Source organism: Chlorocebus sabaeus, chromosome 10 (assembly GCF_047675955.1).
Source record: "Chlorocebus sabaeus isolate Y175 chromosome 10, mChlSab1.0.hap1, whole genome shotgun sequence".
NCBI classification, from domain to species: domain Eukaryota; kingdom Metazoa; phylum Chordata; class Mammalia; order Primates; family Cercopithecidae; genus Chlorocebus; species Chlorocebus sabaeus.
Window position 1 is genome coordinate 129,795,925 of NC_132913.1, and position 20,279 is coordinate 129,816,203.

General features: G+C 49.2%; 1 protein-coding gene across 1 annotated transcript in view; it reads right to left on the minus strand.

Moving 5' to 3' along the window:
- Positions 1–20,279, minus strand: part of LOC103218261 (contactin-associated protein-like 4) — a 202,213-nt gene that overhangs the window by 24,576 nt on the left and 157,358 nt on the right. The window contains exons 15-17 of the mRNA XM_073020237.1: positions 14,287–14,414; positions 6,817–6,987; positions 5,971–6,189 (exon numbers count right to left, since the gene is read on the minus strand). Coding sequence (XP_072876338.1) covers positions 5,971–6,189; positions 6,817–6,987; positions 14,287–14,414 — 518 coding nt within the window. The remainder of the gene's footprint in view (positions 1–5,970; positions 6,190–6,816; positions 6,988–14,286; positions 14,415–20,279) is intronic.

The following is a 20,279-nucleotide window of genomic DNA, read 5'->3' on the forward strand; positions in this document are numbered from 1 at the left end:
CCTGGCTTCCCATGAACTCAGAAGGAGGAAGGGCGAGGCCACAGGGGGCTGGGCCAGGGCTGTGCAGGCAGCATCTGGGAGGTGACCACCCTCCGCTCTCTCCCCCGCACGGCCATGTGGCGGCTCACACCGGCTGGGAGGAGGCACAGAGCCATCCCAGTTCATGTTTCTTCCAAGTTTCTAGCTCGACAGAAGCTTGAGCACAACACGTGATACTGAGAACGCCTCTGTGAGGTCCAGGGTTGGGACCAACGAAGAAAGTGCCAAAAAGACGGGCCGTGCACAGGGTGGATGCAGGTGGCTGCCAGGCCGCTCCCGCCCAGAGCTTCAGAGAGGCCACTGGCAGAAGACAAAACCTCGCTGCTGCTCACAGGCTCAGCAGTTATGAAACAGGATTGGTGATTTAAAAACCAAATATACACAACGGTGGGTAACTTCATTCATAAATGATAACTCATTTTTATTTTATTTTTTTTACTTTTAAGAATTTAAGAGTCTCTAACCAAAGCTTTGACTTCATTTTCTCAAGATACGATACCTGGATGAACATATAAAGTTGAACTTTTTTTTTTTTTTTCGTTTTGAGATTTCTTAGTTTAAGTAAAGGTCACATTTAATTTTAAATACTATTTTGGGACATGGAGTAGTAGGTAGTAGTATCTTTTCAAACATTTGGGGAGAGAGGCATTGCCGGCTGGAGTGGGCATCAGTGCTTCAGTCAAGATTTCATCTTTCTGGCAGGCTCTTTTATGGGGGTTAACGATATGCTCCCAAGAGCTGGTTAGGAAAACATGCCCAGGGTGTCCGTGGCCCCAGGCCTAAGGGAAGGAAGCAGCTGGGACTTGACCCTCTTCCCGGAGACACCTGTCTATGGAAGCTGCCGGGATGAGCCGTGCAGCCCTGACTGGAGAAGGACGGTGGAGGTGAAAGCCCAGACCATGCGGGCCCTGCGTCTCCTCCATTTACACCCCAGCACTGCCTTGTAGGGGCAGCCCAGCCCCACAAAAGCACCTACGAGGGGAGGCGAAGGAAACCTTGAGGGGCCACTCAGCTCACGAGGTCGCGCTGTTAACCCTGGAGCGGGGGCAGGAGGGAAAACCCGGCTGGGTTGGTGGGGACCTGCGGCCACAAGAGCAAATGCCATTTAATTATGCGGCGTCCACTGCAGGGGCCTTTGAAAACAGTATGCTGAGAATAGATAGGGCTCAAGGACAGTATCTCCAACTGAACTTTTAATGAACTCCCGTAGGCGCCAAGAAGGCGGGTAGATAAGAAAGAATATAGAAACAAGGTACTGAGTAGAAGGTTACATGTGGGAAAAGAAAGTTTGTTTTACATTACATTCTTTCTGCTGACCTGAGGTTTATGGAGTATAAATAAAGTGAGGCGGAGGCTCTGAGTGCGGCCGCCATGTTCTCTGTGTGTCTTTGTCTTTGTGTGTGTTCTTTCATTCTCCACCACCCCCGGTGCGGCCCCCAACAGTCCACCACATTCAAGCCTCTCTTGTAGAGACAACGGGCATCTGACTTCTTAAAAATGACGTTGTTTTTCACATATATAATATTCTTCCTCACTGGCATTTGATGGCACAGAAGACGGCTTTCTAGAATTTGTTAACTATGGGCTTCAGTTACTGTGTCCAGCCCCAGAAACCTCTTGAATTTGTATCCTGTTAGAGACCCTGTTCCAGCCAGCACCATCTATGAGATGCTGCTCTGCTGGGCCCACATCCTTCAGCTGCTGTGGGTCTCTGCTTCCAGCCAGAAGGCGGCAGGTCCTTAGCCCACTGTGGTGCCCAGAAAGGTCTGAATCTCCTCAAACGCAGCAGTGCCACGCTATCACGGGGGCCTGGATACCTTACACAGCCCAGTGAAATTGAGAATGTAATTTAAATAAAAATAGCGCTTATCTAAATAAGACAACTAGTGGTTTTTTTGATGAAACTCTTAGAGGTAACATCTCGTGACTTCTATCCCACACGAGGGTGAAACTTCCTCCGTTTCATATTTTTATGCTACACGAGAAAACAGTTAACTTTCTATTTTTTTCAGTGTTGTCTTATGTTTTTAAAGATGTTTCTTCTGTGTAGTCTGCGAATAAATGCTATTATTACAAAATAAAGCAACAGCAACTCTGAAAACACAGCACAGTCTTCGTGACGCCTGCGTGTGTCCCAGCTACAGAGGACAGCTCAGTGCAAGCAGATAACGTTCCCGAGGAATTGGTATCTGAGGCACAAGGCACTGTGAGCTGTGACTTTCGCCCTTGCAAATAAGGACAATTTGAATTTCTCTGAGCATTGATGCTACAGACATCTCACTCTAGACCAGATTCTGCCTCCGAAGTCAGGGCTGGCCGTCAGAGGGGCTGCCGCAGTCTTCACGGCTGAAGCTGATAGCAGCTGTCTCAAATGCTGGGTGAGCCCAGGGTGAGCTGACCCCAGAAAGGTGGGCTGGGTGGCCCAGGGAGGGCCCTGGACACTCCTTTGGATGGGAAGAGAGGCAGGTGCTGCCTATACCCTGGGGAATGAGATGGGAGGCAGCCGACCAGCGGTCCTCAGAAGCCCACCTCTCAGCCATCTTGTTCTCATTATCAAGAATATAATAAAGACATTGTAAATTTCCCTGAAGATAGACAAAAGTGCAAACGAGCAATACAGTCAAGACAAGGTGGGACCTGTTTGGAAGACAGTGTTTGGTGAATCACTGAACCAGAAACCAAATTGCTCTGCTAGGTTTATCTGGAAACTGTGGCATTTTGTTTGCATTGAGGCAACCTTTTATTTTTTCTCATCAAAGTAGGTAAAATATTGAGTTACTGAAATCAAACCCAAATTTCTCTCATCTTATATAAGATTATATAATTATAATTGAGAAATAAATGACATTTTGAGAAAAGCAATCCTTTCAAAAATGTGTGTTGTGCTCACTTAATTTCCTATAAATAATACCTGCAATTTTATTTGCATTAAAGAACTGAGCCACAAACATAAGATTAAATTAAGGGATTCCATACAAATGTCTCCCAAAATGCATATACTGTGTGTGCGTGTGTGTATGTGTGCATGTGTGTGTGTGAGAGTGCTTGTGGGTGTGAGTGAGAGAGCATGTGACTGTGTGTATTTGTGAATGTGTGTGTGCCTGTGTGTCAATGTGTGTGTGCCTGTGTGTGAATGTGTGTATGTACTTCCGTGTGCACGTGCCTGTGTGTATGTGTATATACTTCCGTGTGTGTGCCTGTGTGCACGTGTGTGCCTGTGTGAATGTGTGTATATACTTCCATGTGTGCGTGTGTGTGTGCGTGTGTGTGAATGTGTGTATATACTTCCGTGTGCACGTGCCTGTGTGTATGTGTATATACTTCCATGTGTGTGCCTGTGTGCGTGTGCCTGTGTGAATGTGTGTATATACTTCCATGTGTGCGTGCGTGTGTGTGTGTGCGTGTGTGCCTGTGTGTGTGAATGTGTGTATATACTTCCATGTGTGGGCATGGTGCATGTTCGTAACTACAACCGAAGTGCCCTGGAAGCAAATCACAGAGAGGAGCCCTGTACCTGGACACAGCAAAGTGCTCCATCCCCAGAGCTCCCTGAAAATGTCTTGGGTTTGATTACGTTTGGGAATTCAGAAATTGAAAGACTTGACTCATTGGGAGGGTGTTTTAAAACATCAGGGACTGGCAGATGTGGCCAGTCTCTGCCCTCACAGGCACTGGCTGTGCAGGGGCTTCCCTGCTTGCAGCAAATCTCTCCTGAACTCAGCCCTGGGAAAGCTGTGGACAACGGGCATGGTGGAAGCAGGTGCAGCTCCTGGGACCTGACGTGGGCGGCCACAGCCCAGAGCAGACTGCACTTGAAGTTTGAGGACAGTTCCTGTCTGCTCCATTTTTCAAAGTAGAAAGGCCACTTCTATGGTTTTAATTGTGGTGCCAGGCTCAGGAGAGGAGATGTTGATGTGAGACCCAGTCTGAGATTTCACGTTAAGGCAGATGTCCATGATTCAGGAATTTACCACGAACTCACCAAATATAAAAACCAAGACAGCTGGCCGGGCGCGGTGGCTCACGCTTGTAGTCCCTGCACTTGGCCGAGGCGGGCAGATCATGAGGTCAGGAGATCGAGACCATCCTGGCTAACACGGTGAAACCCTGTCTCTACTAAAAAATACAAAAAATTAGCCGGGTGTGATGGCAGGTGCCTGTGGTCCCAGCTACTCGGGAGGCTGAGGCAGGAGAATGGCATAAACCCGAGAGGTGGAGCTTGCAGTGAGCAGAGATCGCACCACTGCACTCCAGCCCGGGCGACAGAGGGAGATTCCATTTCAAAAAAAAAAAAAAGAAAAAAAAAAAAAAACCCGAGACAGCTAAGTGGGGTTGAAAGACTTTTCCTCCTCAGAACACAGGGTCCCAGCGGCAGAGTCACCCTATGAATTTTCTGCATAGTATTGTAGAAATTGTGTTATTTTATTTATAGGTACTCATAACTTATACAACTATATATTACACACATTATTCAAATGTGGCCATACGATCTCAATTAGGGCATTCGGCATAGTACCTTGGGCATAAAAACTTCCCTAAGTATCTCTTTAATAGACTAAAATAGTTCAAAAAAGTAAAAAAAATACACAGAAAATACTAAAATTAAACGTTTGTAAAATTAACAATAAGCTTCATTTTTTTTTTTTTTTGACTAGCGAAAGCTTGTAAGAGATGATTGCTTAAGCACAGAAATGTGTGGGGATCCTAAAAGTTCAAACATCCGCCTCACTGAGATTCCAGCAAGAGTCCGTGATTATTTTTCATTGATTGGAGTTCCTGATAAATAGCTTTTTTATTCTTTTGAAAATGCGGAGGAGTAGTCATAGAGGGGGTAATCCTTCTGTCTTCTTGAAGCCAAATGAGAATAAAATCATTTGTGGACAACACAACACAAAGCCAAAACCAACCAATAAGTCAGGGCAGGAGGCCCCAAAACCAACCAGTAAACCAGGGCGGGAGACCCCAAAACCAACCCTTAAACCAGAGTAGGAGGCCCCGAAACCAACCAGTAAGCCAGGGCAGGAGCCAGGGCCCACTCCAGGCTGCAGGGCAGTCACAGCAAATGGCTGCTGAGGGTCTGGCTTGCCTGGAAATGTGAGCAAGCGACGGGGTAGGGAAGGAGCGGGGGGACCAGGAGGAAGGTGAATGGGCCGTGGCCACCTCCCTCCTGGTTTCCTTCTGGCCCCAGTATTGGGGCACCCAGGGGAGCACCTGCTGCAGCTTCCGGGCGGGCGTCCACCTTCAGGTAGACACCAGTGGTTGGTAATGGCTGCCACACCATTCACTGGGCAGGACGCAGCCGGAGCAGAGTGCCCCGGAGCCGGTCCTGGATGAGCTCAGCGCCAAGCACCCGGCCGGAAGTGGGGACGCGGCCTGGGGGATGAGCTCACCGCCAAGCACCCGGCCGGAAGTGGGGACGCGGCCCTGGGGATGAGCTCAGCGCCAAGCACCCGGCCGGAAGTGGGGACGCGGCTCGGGGGATGAGTTCACTGCGGAGCACCCGGCCGGGTGTGAGGACGCAGCCCGGGGTATAAGCTCACCACCGAGCACCCGGCCGGAAGTGGGGACCCGGTCCTGGATGAGCTCACCGCCAAGCAGCCGGCCGGAAGTGGGGACGCGGCCTGGGGGATGAGCTCACCGCCGAGCACCCGGCCGGAAGTGGCGATGCAGCCCGGGGTATAAGCTCACCACCGAGCACCCGGCCGGAAGTGGGGACGCGGCCCGGGGGATGAGCTCACCACCGAGCACCCGGCCGGAAGTGGGGACGCGGCCCTGGGGATGAGCTCACCACGGAACACCCGGCCGGGTGTGAGGACGCGGCCCTGAGTGGTGCCTCAGCTGTCACCCAACCCCGTCTGCTCTCTGCTTCCTCTCCAGCCGTCTCTACAGCACCCGCTGGACTGGGAAGCCAGCAGCGCGGCTCGCACTCACCCACGAAGAGCTGGCTGTTGAGCTGCAAGAGCCTGTGCCCATCCTCGGGGGCCTGGAGGGTGCTGGGGGGCAGCAGGTCCACCTGCAGCAATGCCTCCTTCACGTTCCTCTCGGCTCGGACCAGGTGCCACCGGTTGTCACTGAGGGGAGTGGGCGACTGCACCGTGAGCTCGCAGGGCCCGTTTCCCACGTCGAACAAAAAGGCCACTTCTGCGGGGGCTGGAAACATTCCACAGGGAAGCGGTGTCAGCGACAGCCGAGGAGGGGCCTGAGCTTGGACCATGGGGAGGGCTCCCCGGTGGCAAGGGCGTGGGGCCCTCAGGCGGGGAATCGACTTTTGAAGTCGGGTGAAAAGGCAAAGTTAACTTATGTATACGGGAAAATAAATAAGCTCAGAATGTACAGTTCAGTTTACTAAGTAAGGAACTGGAAAGGTAATGACCTATGGCAGAGAAACTCTAAACCACCTCGGTCTGTGGAGAATTTCGTCCTGAACCTCACACAGTTTGATGAGCAGGTTGGGGGCATTGGTCGTAACATGGCAGGTCTGTGCCACGAAGGGACTGGGAATTCAGGAACACCCTGTGGACGCCCTGGTGGAACCCAACGCCCTGTTTGTACCCAGCTGAATGCAGACAGGTCCTGCCCACGGGCTGCCAGCTGTGCTGCCGCGGCACATGGCCGGTCTCTTTGACCAGCGGTGAGTGGAACTCACAGACCTGAGGGCTGGAAATGAACCAGTCGGGGTGGAGCTGATGACAGGGGCAGGGGGTGCTTCACACACAAAACCGCCCAAGAGCTTACAGCAAAGTAACAAGTGCCCCGCAGAGCTTCCCAGACACTCACAACGCAACTCCAGGCTGATGAAGTCCGTGATCCCCAAGTTTTCCAGAAACACCCCAGAGGAAGCCGTCGTCTTGAAAAAGAATGACACGTCAGCGCTGAGCTCTCCATGGAAGGTGGGGAAATGCAGGTAGGAGGCCTCCGTGTGGAAAGACGCCGAGTTCCAGAAGGACCCTGACGGGAGAAGGGGGAGAAGGCAGCAAACCCATGAGGCGTGTCAAACGTTCGCTGCTGAGTGCAGCCACAGCCTAAGAAGGCAGCGTTTGTGTTCTTTGTGACGTTTTCCTGAACATGAGGTCTGCGCGCAGAGTCGGCGGTTGATGAGATCCGGGAGGTGCGGGGCCGGCACAGGAAGGAATTCACCTTCGATATAAGAAGTGTCTTCACTCTGAATGCCTTACCCAGACAAATCACTTCGATAATGTTCCACCATACTTTTATTATCAAAACATTGGTTTGTTCATCATTTGATATGTTAAGCACCTTTGTAAATTTAAGTTAAAGAAAATATCCTGCAGAAACCCCCCGAGCTGGCCACGCTCACCTTCCCACCCAGGCGTCGGAAACTTCTTCACACCCAGTCAGGGCCACCTTCACGTGGCAGGAGCCCCGGCTCTCATCCAGGCCTGGGTGGTAAATCCTCCTCCAATGAGAAGATTGATCAGCGGAACCCTCGCCTCATGCTACGACCGTGTCTCACAACACACGCTTTTCATCCAACGATCTCCACGGCTCCTCAGAAAACTGTATTGGAAAATAACCACTTTTCTTATACTGGTTTCTGTTAGTGTAATTTATTTTATTTTATTATTATTATTATTTTTTGAGACGGAGTCTTGCTCTGTCTCCCAGGTTGGGGTGCAGTGGTGCGATCTCAGCTCATGGCAAGCTCTGCCTCCCATGTTCACAACATTCTTCTGCCTCAGCCTCCCCAACAGCTGGGACTACAGGTGCCTGCCACCACGTCCAGCTAATTTTTTTGTATTTTTAGTAGAGACGGGGTTTCACCATGTTAGCCAGAATGGTCTTGATCTCCGACCCTGTGATCCGCCCACCTTGGCCTCCCGAAGTGCTGGGATTATGGGCGTGAACCACTGCGCTCGGCCTGTTAGTGTAATTTCATATCACTTATGATCAATGCAAAATAAATGGCTTAAAACATTGTAACAGTGCTCAAGTTGATAAAAGCATCTTCCTGAGTGATTAGCATGTTAATGGAAACGGAATTCCAAAGGCATGTAATACAATCCTGTCATATGTAGTAGATTTAAATGACTGTCCACTCATGGTTTTTATCTGGACTTTCATTCCCTCTATTTTATCTGGTTGTCCACAGCTGCCGTTCTGAGGCAATGCTGTGAGCTTCTCTGGATTTAGCTTGACGCTGGCTTTCGTGGAAGGCCTGTGGTACGGCGTGGTGGTGAAGTGGGACCCAGCGGCTGTGCATGACCCTGAAGGCTCAGCCAGGTACTGGCCATGCTGTCCTGGACTCCAAAGCTGCTGGTGTTGCCTCAAAAGTTCTGGGGCATCCATCGTAAGCATACATCGTTATGCGAACACCCCATTCCTCGTCACTCCCCAGACTTCATAACATCCTCACACCTAAATTACTTTTCCTGGAGAATGAGTTCATGCACGGGTGTCAGAAAAACAGCCAGATCCCATTATCCGTTCCCTCTGTTACCATGGGGAGGGAGACCCCAGTCGTCTCTGCGCTGAGCGGGTGCGGATCCACGTTCGGTCCCATGTGGAGCCGAGGATGATGCTCCGCTCATCCACCTCTCAGCTTCACCTGGAGGAACTCATATTAAGGAGTCCGTGCTCAGGTTTGCGGCAGCTCACATGCAGCCAACTGCCCCTGCTTGCTGGGTTTCCGTTGAGAATTCTGTCTGAAGATGTTTCATTTTTCTCTGGAGCATTCTCTGGTTAAATGAAGCTACAAGCACATTTCTTAACTTCTGTGTTACTGTTGTTCCTGGGCTTGGCCATAGTGAATGTGAATTAAGGTGATGCCTGGCACCCGGCTGGGATGTGAATTAAGGCGATTCCAGGCACCCGCCAGGAAACCCCACATTTGTAGTCTCAGGCGAGTCCCTGGAGATGCCTCGAGATCATCACAGTGCTTTTAGTTGAACAATTGCGGAAAAAAAAAAACGTGATTTAAGATGGCAGGAAAGACAGAAAATCAGGCCTATTCCCACCCTGGCCACTGTCAGGAGTGTCTGGGTTCCTTAAAATCCCAAAGAAGAGGAAATCATGAAAGGATGTCTCTTATTTCATTTTAGCTTTGTGAACGGGGGGCTCGTTTAGTCCAGTGGATGAGAATCTGCTCCACACGCTGCCCGTTTACACAAGGGCCACTCCAGGACTGAACCTTCGGCTCCCTGAGGGGCTGAACCTCACAGGAAGTTGGTCAGCTGGGAACCGGAAAAGCAAATGCGGCTGCCCCCACGCCGCTCCACACACACCTGGAGCCCTGGGGTCCTCTGCCCAGCACACAGGAGGGCAGGAGAGGGTGCCGAAAGCTCTCTGGGGAGTGGCTCCAGGGTGTTCCTGGCAGGAGCCATGGCCTCTTGTGCTATACAGGGCTCAGCTGGAAGCACAGTGGGCCCGAGTCACCCACCAGGAAGGGCTCGGCACAACCACACGAGCCTCCGCACAGCAGGGACTTGGTGACAGCCCTGCTCCAAGGTGTCTTCGTGTGTGTGTGTGTGTGTGTGTGTGTGTAATGCAAAGGGTTACAGAACCCAAACACAATTTCCATACCAGAGAGGGGGTGGAAGCTGCATTCACTTGTGTGTGTGTGTGTGTGTGTGTGTGTGTAACGCAAAGGGTTACAGAATCCAAACGCAATTTCCACAGCAGAGAGCGGGGTGGAAGCTGCATTCACTTGTGTGTGTGTGTGTGTGTGTGTGTGTGTGTGTAACGCAAAGGGTTACAGAATCCAAACGCAATTTCCACAGCAGAGAGCGGGGTGGAAGCTGCATTCACTTGTGTGTGTGTGTGTGTGTGTATGTGTGAGATGCAAAGGGTTACAGAATCCAAACGCAATTTCCACAGCAGAGAGCGGGGTGGAAGCTGCATTCACGTGTGTGTGTGTGTGTGTGTGTAACGCAAAGGGTTACAGAATCCAAACACAATTTCCACAGCAGAGAGCGGGGTGGAAGCTGCATTCACTTGTGTGTGTGTGTGTGTGTGTGTATGTGTGAGATGCAAAGGGTTACAGAACCCAAGTGCGAATTCCACAGCAGAGAGGGGGTGGAAGCTGCATAGTGGAGATGTGGAAATAAACTCTGCAGACACAGGGTCTAAGACGGGGCACCCAGGGACTGTGCACGTACAGTGTGGATGACGTCTGTGCATGTGTAGTGTGGATGACACACAGATGTGTTCACCTTTTACACGAAGGGTGGATGTGTTGTGCGCACATTGTACATAACTTGGTGAACCTCCACTCACAAAGTTAAAATGAAACAAGAGACTTGTCTTGAATGTTTTTCTCCGATAGACATTGCCCATTCAGGAAAATAAGTTTTATTAGCCCTATGGGATTAAGGTTTATTTCATAAATATTTTCTTTTTTAAATTTCTATTTGATCTACAAATAAACCTTCCAAATAATAAATTAATTATTTTTTAAAAGGAAGAGAAAACTTGTTAAAAGGCAGGTGGTTTTATAAAGCAAGGATGCTTACTTCCAAGATCAATGACACACACAATGTAACCATATGTTTTTTAAAACTAGGAACAGAAATTATAAAAATGCTGAGGTAGTAACTTTTTCTTTTCAAATTTGCCTTTCTGATTATTTACAAAAATGAACTGGTAAGCCTGGCTTTTTAACAAAAAGAAAACACCAGGAGTGGTTATAATTTCCCTCTTGAGGGCATAGATACTCTTGATTTTAGACTTCAATGGTTCCTCTTTTGAAATTTGTAATGCTGTTTCCTAATGTTGGGGAAAATGATAGGAATCAAATATAAAGCAAAACAAAATGAAAATCATGCCATATGCTGGATGTAATTACAGTTTTTGGTTGGTAGAACAGCTGGAAAGAGAACAAAGCTATTCACGAACATGTGCATAGAAAAGCCACCCTCGTCCGAGACACGTGCGCATGAAACTGTCAACGGGGAGGGATCATTCCTCTCTGAAGTCATCCCTGACGGCAGCGCTCAGGCCGACGGGGAGGGGTCATCACTCTCAGAAGTCATCCTGACGGCAGCGCTGAGGAGCCAGCTCAGCAGACGCACGGCCGGGTCTTCTGTGCACACCTCTGCCTCCAGGTTAGAGGGTGGCGCTTCTGACATCAGCAGCTCAACACGGACTCCGGAGGCACAGGCCTGCGTCCATCACCTGCAGCAGAGCAGCACACACCGGGCCGTTCCTTCCTCTGTTCCGCCGCTGTTCATTCTCACAGCCACCAAGACTCAGCCGGTCACAAAGGAGTGGAAAGAAGCAATTCTGGACCCAAATTTCGTCCGTGCTCCCGTGTGATTGGTGCAGGACGTGGCGTGGAGGGAGCCCCGGGCCTCTGTTCAATGTTCCTGTGGACTCCCTGGGCTGCCGCAGGCCCCTTGCTGACAGGTTCGGGGGAACCTCTGTCCTGCAGTGTGGCCCGGCGGCACCAGTGTAACTGGGCACTCTCTCCCTGCCCTGAGGCCCGCCGGGGTCCTCCTCAAAGCACCGCTGCTCAGAACTTCTGGCCCGTCCCACACGCCCACTGCCCTCTGCCCTGGAGGGCTCTGCCCTTGGTCCTTCCCTTCCCCAGACACCCACTGCCCTCTGTTGCCTCCCCCTCCAGCCTCCCGAGTCCAACACCCCTCCCCCCGCTCTGCCCATGCCCATCTTGGGCTTTGGAGCAGCTCACACCTGAGCTCTGCACACAGGTCCCAGGCTCTGCCACTCAGACCCAACCCTCAAGGCTGCTGGACTCATAAATCACATCCACTGCCCATTCAATCTTTCTGCTTTTATCTTCGGATCCAGCCCCAGTTCGATTCTTACCACCTGGCCTCTGTTGAAGCTGCTTCAGGCTCAGACTGGGTCACAGCAACCCTCAGCCAGGCCCCACATGCTTGGTTCCTGTTGAGCAGGACTCTCTTCCTCGTGTGCTGGATGCTGGACGCTCCCGTCCTCCTCAATCCAGGCCTCCTCCCGGACTTAGCCTTCTGTGGAGCTCCCCCTCGACCCTGCCCCTCCCTCCTCCCTGGTCCCTGGCACCTTCCTGTGGGTGCAGGGTGCACCTGTTCTCTTCCTCACTGTGGCCCCCAGGAGAGCGGTGCCACCATGGCCTCCCTGTTGCATCACTGGAGCCACTCACACATTGTTTCACTAAAGGACTTGGCAACGTTTCCTGTTTTCTTCAGCCACAGAGAATTCAGAATATGCCTTTCGTTCGGTTTTATAATGTGCCCCCCAACAAACCCTCCTGTGCTTCACGGATCAAATGGAGAGAGGGAGGCAGGGAGGAAAGAAGAGGAGTGGGCAGGCAGGTGACCAAAAGAGAACAGCTCCAAGCAGAGTGAAGGACTCAGAATTTCAGACAGGGATGGATTCCTGGCTCTGGGCAGGTGGCCCCGGTGCAGCCCCAAAACCCTGTTGTGAGGGCAGGGTTGATCCCCTTCGCTCAAAGTGGTTTAGGCACAGCAGTGCCCGAGGGGAGAGAATCAAGGACAACATTGTCTGAGGGGCGGCCTCCTCCGGGCTGCACGGCTGCACGCCCTGAATATTCACGCTCTCTGGGCAGCTAGGATTTCCCAGACAGCTGCTCCAGTCACGCAGAAGAAATGAAAGAGCCAATTCCAGCAGCTCAGCTATGGTTTTTCCTCCCACAGGACACTTAGAAGAAGGTTTTCCAATGCCAGGTAGCAGCAGGGCCGATGTTTACATTAAATTTAAAATGATCAGAATTCAAATGTCAAAGATTTATAATGGCTTTTCAGGTTAGATCATCAAACTGAACATGAAAATAAAGAGTATCTCTCCCACTTGTGAAAGGTTGGCGCGGCGTACACACCTCTGGGGAAGGAAGGTGCCGTGATGGAGCCAGTTCACAGAACTTATCTCCCCGAAACACTGACCAAACAAAGAGCGATTCATAAAAATGCAAAAGCACGGCGGATGACGAACAAAGCAGCTTTCAGGGACTGCCCGAAACCCCGTGTGGCTCCCGCCTGATTTCCAGGCTGACATCTGGGCCTGTTCTGATGGCCGTGGGCTGCTTCTGGTGGCCAGTTCCAGCCTGTGCGGCGCTTACCCAGCACAGGCATCCTCCTTGCCAGGACCCACAGACTAAAAACCTAACAGAGATGTGAACAGAAGAGACCCCAGTTCTCTCACGAATCATGTTGAGCTTGGAGCAGTGGAGGACTGCTCTGAGCCAGGCAATCAGAGAGAATCTAGTGAAAATCTTGGGGGAAAAGAATCTATGATCAACACAGGGCAGACTGAGGGGTCACTGAGGCGCGAGGATGGAGCCAGAGGCAGGGGCTGAGGGCGCAGAGCAGGAGAGAGCAGCCGTCAGGGAGCGCCTATGACGAGCAGGTGCATGGTGGTGCTTGCATGATCATCGATCACATCTGTTCTTCCAAACTCTACAATCCTACAACACATCAAAAATGTGTGCTAAGGTTTTAATTTAGAACAAATAATTGCTCTGTTTTTAAGTTCCAGTTAAGAACTTGGACCATAAAATCTCTGAAAAAGGTAAAAAAAAAAAAAAAAAAAAATGTGGGTGGTGAAGCCACTGAGGTGCGTCTGAAGTCACCAGATGTCTCGGAGGGAAGTGAGGTTGGGCGTGCACTGCCTCACTGTGGGGAGGTGCTCACAGAGACCGGGGACTGGTCTCCACCTGGGAAGCTCCTGCTGCAAATGCATAGTGACCACGAAAGCGGCAATTACATTTAAAAATATTGTGAGAAGATGAAATCACAGGAGCCACTGTTACAAAGGGGGGAGAGAGAGAGAGAGAGAGAGAGAGAGAGAGAGAGAGAGAGAGAGCGTGCGCTAGAGTTGCAGAAATCAAGAAGTGAAAAAGCGAAACGCACTTGGTTAGCTTGTTTCCAGCCAATGTTCTGATCCCACCATCCTGGTAGTGAGAAGCCGAATGCATGACTGATTTCAGGCCCCAGTTCCCTGACCAAGCGATGGAGACAGGAGGCTGGGTCCGTGGACAGATGACGCCCGTGGAGTCCGTGGAAGCTTCTCTTGCAGGGCGTGCTGCACATACCTGCAGGGGCGTCTCCCTCAGCCGATGCCTGGGATGTTTCCAGCTGATGGGGAGGCTTCTCAGGGCTCCCCTTGCCTCTCCCGGTAACGCCTTAGACCAACCACTGAGTAACAGCCACGCGGCATGTGCCACTTCCCTAATTTTAAAAAGGCGCACAACTCCTCGTTTTCCATCAACCCCCCCATGGAGGCGGTCTTTGCGCGGACAGGCGCTGTCAGGAAAGAGGTGTGGGCGCTACCTACCGTCTCCCTGGCACTGCAGTGGTCCCAGCTTGTAAGCTGCCTCCGAGCCCGGGCGGTCCGCGTCGGTGATGACGATCTGTGTGACCGGCAGGTGCTCGCGGTGGGAAAGCACACCCACGTCGCTCGTCCTGGGGAAGAAGACACGGCGTGATGCTGGGCAGGGCCGGGGTACCCAGCTCCACATGCAGGGACATGCCAGGCCTGGCGGGGCCGCCAACCAAATGCCAGGCCCAGTAACACCCTTGATGGGTCCTTTCGTCCACATGGGGACCACAGAGAAGGCAGGCAGCAGACTCTGAAGGTGGCCATCTGCCAGGCCGAGATTACAGCTTCAGCCGAAATGAGTGGCAGACTGCGCTTCTAAATGTCAGAGACTAATAAATACTGATAAATAAATAATAAATAATAAATGCTGTGTGGAATGCAGTGTTACGTGCCTTGTGGGCAACTAAGTGAAGGGGATTGTTAAATATTAATAAAATATAGTAGTCTATGTAATACATCAATAAAAATGACTTTCATTCAGATTTTTATTTTAATTATTATTATTTTAGAAAGCTACCTTGTGTTTGCTTTGTCCTTCTTTATTGACTTTTATAACCAAAAAAAAAAAAAAAAAAAAAAAGAAAACTGATTTGAAACCGAGTTGGAAATCCAATGCAATGCAATACTCTCTAAATTTTGATCAGTGGGATGATCTGAGAGTGAGCGCTCAGTCAATACCTGTCCCTAGAGGTTTCTTCCAACCTGAACTGCCCACTCTCTCTTCCCACAGGTGACAGGTGTGATCCTTGCCCTGGTGACCCCCAGTTCCAGGGATGTTTGCACACTCATTCCTGCTATGAATGGCTTTATAAAACTGAGTGTGTGCTGGAGATAAATGAGCATCTCTAGGAGAAACGCAGAGATGGCTGGGATGGGGCGGAGAGCCTGACCCCGGCTGCCACCCCCTCCTCTCTGGCTGGTTTCCATATTTCCCAAATAAGTGCATTGTTTACATTTTTGCTGCATCTTTGTGATTTTATGATGGACTTCACTTTCGTGTGGATTTCTGATTTATAGACCATAGAGAATCTGATTTGAACCAGAAATACCCTGAATCACAGGGAGAAATAAAGCCATTTCTACCATTGAGATGCTGCCAATTCTGCCTCCATGTAGATTTGGAAGAAAGGGCCAAGGTGCTGAATGTGTGGCTATTCCTATTGTTTTATGCAATTAAAAGTTCCTCATTTAACAGAAAAAAATGTTATCAGAGTTAACAAAATTAAGCATTTTACTTCAGATTAAGCTTAAAATTGTGGCTTAAATGTTTTATTTCAGATTAAACTTAAAATTGTGGCTTAAATGTTTCCTCTTACATTATCAATAGTATATCCGCTATATTTAGTGCATATACTGAGATACAAAGGAATAAAAGTTAAAATATAAACAGTAAGACAGTGAAGGAACTGGATCATTTGCCAAATTTAACCTCAACAATCCACTAATTTACTTAGTTAAGCTTCTACTTCTTTTTGGTAACAAAGAAGATACAACACAGGTTTTCCAAGTCTATTAAAGCTTGATTTTGGAATCCTAGAGATCAGGCACCAGGAGCACGGCTTATGGGGAGTGTGAGGGGCCAGCCTGGGACGTCTCTGGTGGTGGACAGCAGCCACATTAATCACTGTCTGACCGTCCGTCGCTGACAGCACAAACACTCAAGTCCCGGGAGGCCAGGAACACTCCCTGGAAATGCAGAGCTTGTGGTCATTCAAGGTCAAACCTTGAAGTTTTTAAGCATAACTTTGCAGAATGCATGCCTTTTATTAAGAGTTTAATGTCAGCAATGTATGTAGAGTGCTGAGAATAAGTAAATGCAGCTCAGTGGATGCATGTGTGTGGAGAAAGGTGATGAAATACTAATATGTCTTTGGTCAGCGTTGGTTTGGAAACTGTTACTGTTTGGCTGCAGGGAAGAGTGGCCTTCTACATTGTCATGTGAGTGCAAACTCCCCGCTTCATTCAGGGGATTCATGATAGATTTGCCAGGCTCACTGAAAACTGCTGGTTCACAGCTACGCCTGACTCCTCTATGTTCTCCTTGCAGATTTCATTGCAAGATAGACACAGACACAGTGAAGCTGCCACGGGTTCCCAGAGGTCTCCAGAATTCAAGAAGACAGCATTTAAACTTCCTTCATAGACACTCCTAAACTACAGAAAATGTTAAGGGATATTTTTAAACATTGGAAAGGAGGAACGTGGAGAAATGTCTGGCCAACTCTAACATTTACTAGAAGAACAGAAATGTTACCATTGTCCACAACAAAATCATTCAGAACCTTTTTTTTTTTTTTTTGAGACGGAGTCTCGCTCTGTCGCCCAGGCTGAAGTGCAGTGGCTAGATCTCAGCTCACTGCAAGCTCAGCCTCCCGGGTTTACGCCATTCTCCTGCCTCAGCCTCCCGAGTAGCTGGGACTACAGGCGCCGCCACCTCGCCCGGCTAGTTTTTTTTTTGTATTTTTTAGTAGAGACAGAGTTTCACCGGGTTAGCCAGGATGGTCTCGATCTCCTGACCTCGTGATCCGCCCGTCTCGGCCTCCCAAAGTGCTGGGATTACAGGCTTGAGCCACCGTGCCCGGCCTAGAACCATTCTTAGGATCAAATTTGAAGACAGCTCCAAGTGAATGGAGCAGTTTTTACTTTCTTATGAGAAATGTGACTTACAGAAAAATATATCATCACCAAAAACTTTCTTGATCAATTAAAATTTTACTTTATGAGAAACATCTCAGGCATTTAAATGGCTTAAATGAGAACATAAAAAACACCGGCCGGGCGCGGTGGCTCACACCTGTAATCCCAGCACTTTGGGAGGCCGAGGCCGGCGGATCACAAGGTCAGGAGATCGAGACCATGGTGAAACCCCATCTCTACTAAAAAATAGAAAAAAATTAGCCGGGCGCAGTGGCGGGCGCCTGTAGTCCCGGCTACTCGGGAGGCTGAGGCAGGAGAATGGCGTGAACCCGGGAGGCGGAGCTTGCAGTGAGCCGAGATTGCGCCACTGCACTCCAGCCTGGGTGACAGAGCGAGACTCCGTCTCAAAAAAAAAAAAAAAAAAAAAAAAAAAAAAAACCAACGTACCCATCTAACTTAATAACTAGAATATTATGATTGTAAAGGAAAAACCAAAATTACAATAATTGTGGATATTATATATGCAGAAAATACAAAAGAATTTATAAACCATAAATATTAATGAGTCTAGCAGGGCCAATGGATAAAAAAATCAATGACACGAAAACAGACTGTGTTTCCATACGCCAGCAACACTAACGCGAACATGAAGTGCAAAGCGACTCGGCTCTCAGTAGCATCCAAAACACAAACTCCCAGGAGTAAAACCAACGAAGGCACGTGAGACCTCTACACTGAGCGCTATACAAAGGTTAGTGAGGGAATATTCAAGAGACTCAGTGCTGTAAAACTGTGAATTCCCCAGATTTTTCTGAAGCGTCAACACAGCCAATGAAACTAACGTCAAGTGTCAGCCGCGGCAGTGGAAGCTGCCCCAACAGTGCTGGCGAGATGGGGAAACTCCCAAGGTGTCCTCCGAGACAGAAACAGAGAACAAAAGGCTAGAGAATAGCCCCCGGAGCCACACGGCCCGCAAAGCTGCGAGAGGAGCCCTACACGGCTGCTGTGCACACACAGACGGTGCAGCCAGTGAGTCGGGCCCAGACCCCGCCGCAGACCTCGGCAGAGACAGGGCAGCTTGGAGAGAATGCATGTGAAAGAGAAAAGGGAACCTAGAACTGATCTAAAATCACTGCCAGAGAGAAAGTCCACTTGAGGGTGAAAATACTGGAAAACGGTACATAGATCGGGGCACTGGCCACAGGAAGGGACTGGGCACACTCACGCGCTCAAGAAGGTGGCTTTGCCAAGACAAGACTCTGGGGGAGAGAGGATGGAAAGGGAAGTGCCCTTTGGAAACCATGTGGTATAATGGAAGGGATGTTAGAGAGAAACTCTAGGATCCCACCAGGAAAAGGAAATTGTGAAAAGCTAATGACGGCCACAAAACCCTTCCCCTTACACAGGACTCCATGCCAGGACCATGCTGACTGGAGCAGTGCCCGTAACCCAGGACCCAGATGTCAACCATTTTCCACAACCAGCCCTGCCCACAGAGATGCAAAGACACCGTCTTCATAAATGTAAAACAAAACAAGGTGAAAACCACCTGGATGAAAATCTCCCTGGGACGCCAGTAATGAGTGAAAAAAACACAACAGAATCTTCCAAACGGACTTAAATGTCTTTAAGCAAGCATAAGAAGGTGTGAAAAGGTACTATGAATCCGAAATTCACAAACTAAGAAGAAACATGGACCGACCATCTGGAAGAAAGAAAGCAAGGGAACAGAAATTACAAAATAAACCCAAGAAAACTACAAAACCATAGAAAATGAGGAATAATTACAACATGCCCAAGAGAGAACAGATTCAGATAAAAACGTAATAAAGGTCATTGGAAAAAAGCAAAAACGAACAACTCAAAGAAGGAAAATCAGATAAATAAAAAATCAATATGGACCAGAAAATAGTGGAAATAGAAGACAGATAAAGAAAACCCAATTTATATGTAGCTGGAGATAAAGAAAAAATGAAACAGAACTAATATTTAAAACTATAACCCAACAAGCCTTTCTGAAAGCAAAGGAAGACCTGAGCCGCACACACGGAGGAACTTCACCTGGAACAATCAACTCTGCGGTTTATCCTAGTAGAAGTGTTAGACTTAAAACACAAGGAAAGGGCCGGGCACAGTGGCTCACGCCTGTAATCCCAGAAGTTTGGGAGGCCAAGGCGGGCGGATCATGAGGTCAGGAGTTCAAGACCATCCTGGCTAACACGGTGAAACCCCATCGCTACTAAATATACAAAAAATAAGCCAGGAGTGGTGGCGGGTGCCTGTAATCCCAGCTACTTGGGAAGCTGAGGCAGGAGAACGGCGTGAACCTGGGAGGCAGAGCTTGCAGTGAGCCGAGATGGTGCCACTGCACTCCAGCCTGGGCAACAGAGTGAGACTCCATCTCAAAAAACAAACAAACAAAATAACACACAAGGAAACAATGACCAGAGTTTCAGGTCAAAAAGGTGAAACAATGTACAAGGGCCTCAGCTTTCTCCAAAATAACATACATCAAGGTAATGGTAGGAGATTATTTTCAAAAGTGTGAAGGAAACATGAACCAAGGGCTTCACATCCAGTCACCTCCCTTTGGATGCCAGGTCACAATACGAGGCGGGTGCTCCCCAGAGCTGCAGGGATTCTACACCCAGAGACATCTGGTCTGCCTTTGAAGAATCTGCTGCAGCACGAACAGCAGCCAACCGAGATAACTGGGCAACTCCAGCAGAACTAATAACCGTGAGGATGGAGGATGTTTAATTGCAGACCTAAGAGTGACATAGAGCTGGCCACGTGCATGGCTGGTGTCAGTGGGATGCCTGTGGGCGTGGTTAGTTTTATTTTTGCAGAACAGAGAGGATGCAACGGGGAGGAGGCAGGAGAGGGAGACAGGGCTGAGCAGCACTGAGGGCTCAGGAATGAAGGAAAAATTAAAACCTATGAGCCAAATAGCAATGGATTAGATGAAAGAACAGTAGAATAAACTCATCTTAAAATAAATAACTGTAAAGGTAGAAAGCAATACTCCTTAAATACTAAAATTGTTTTAAAGACCAGAGAAATATACACCATGTAAGAAAGAAACAGCAAACACAATAATTTGCATAATAACTATTCCATAGAATAATATGATGGTGTTGAACCCAGACATATGAGTTTTAATAATAAATGCTAATGGGCTCAACTCACCTTTTGAAAGTCAAAAGGTTTTAAATTTGACCCCCCAAAGAAAGACACAACAGCACACTCTATATATCAGAGACACAGAGTGATTTTGAAAGGGTGTGGTGAGAGGACAGAGGCCTGCCACC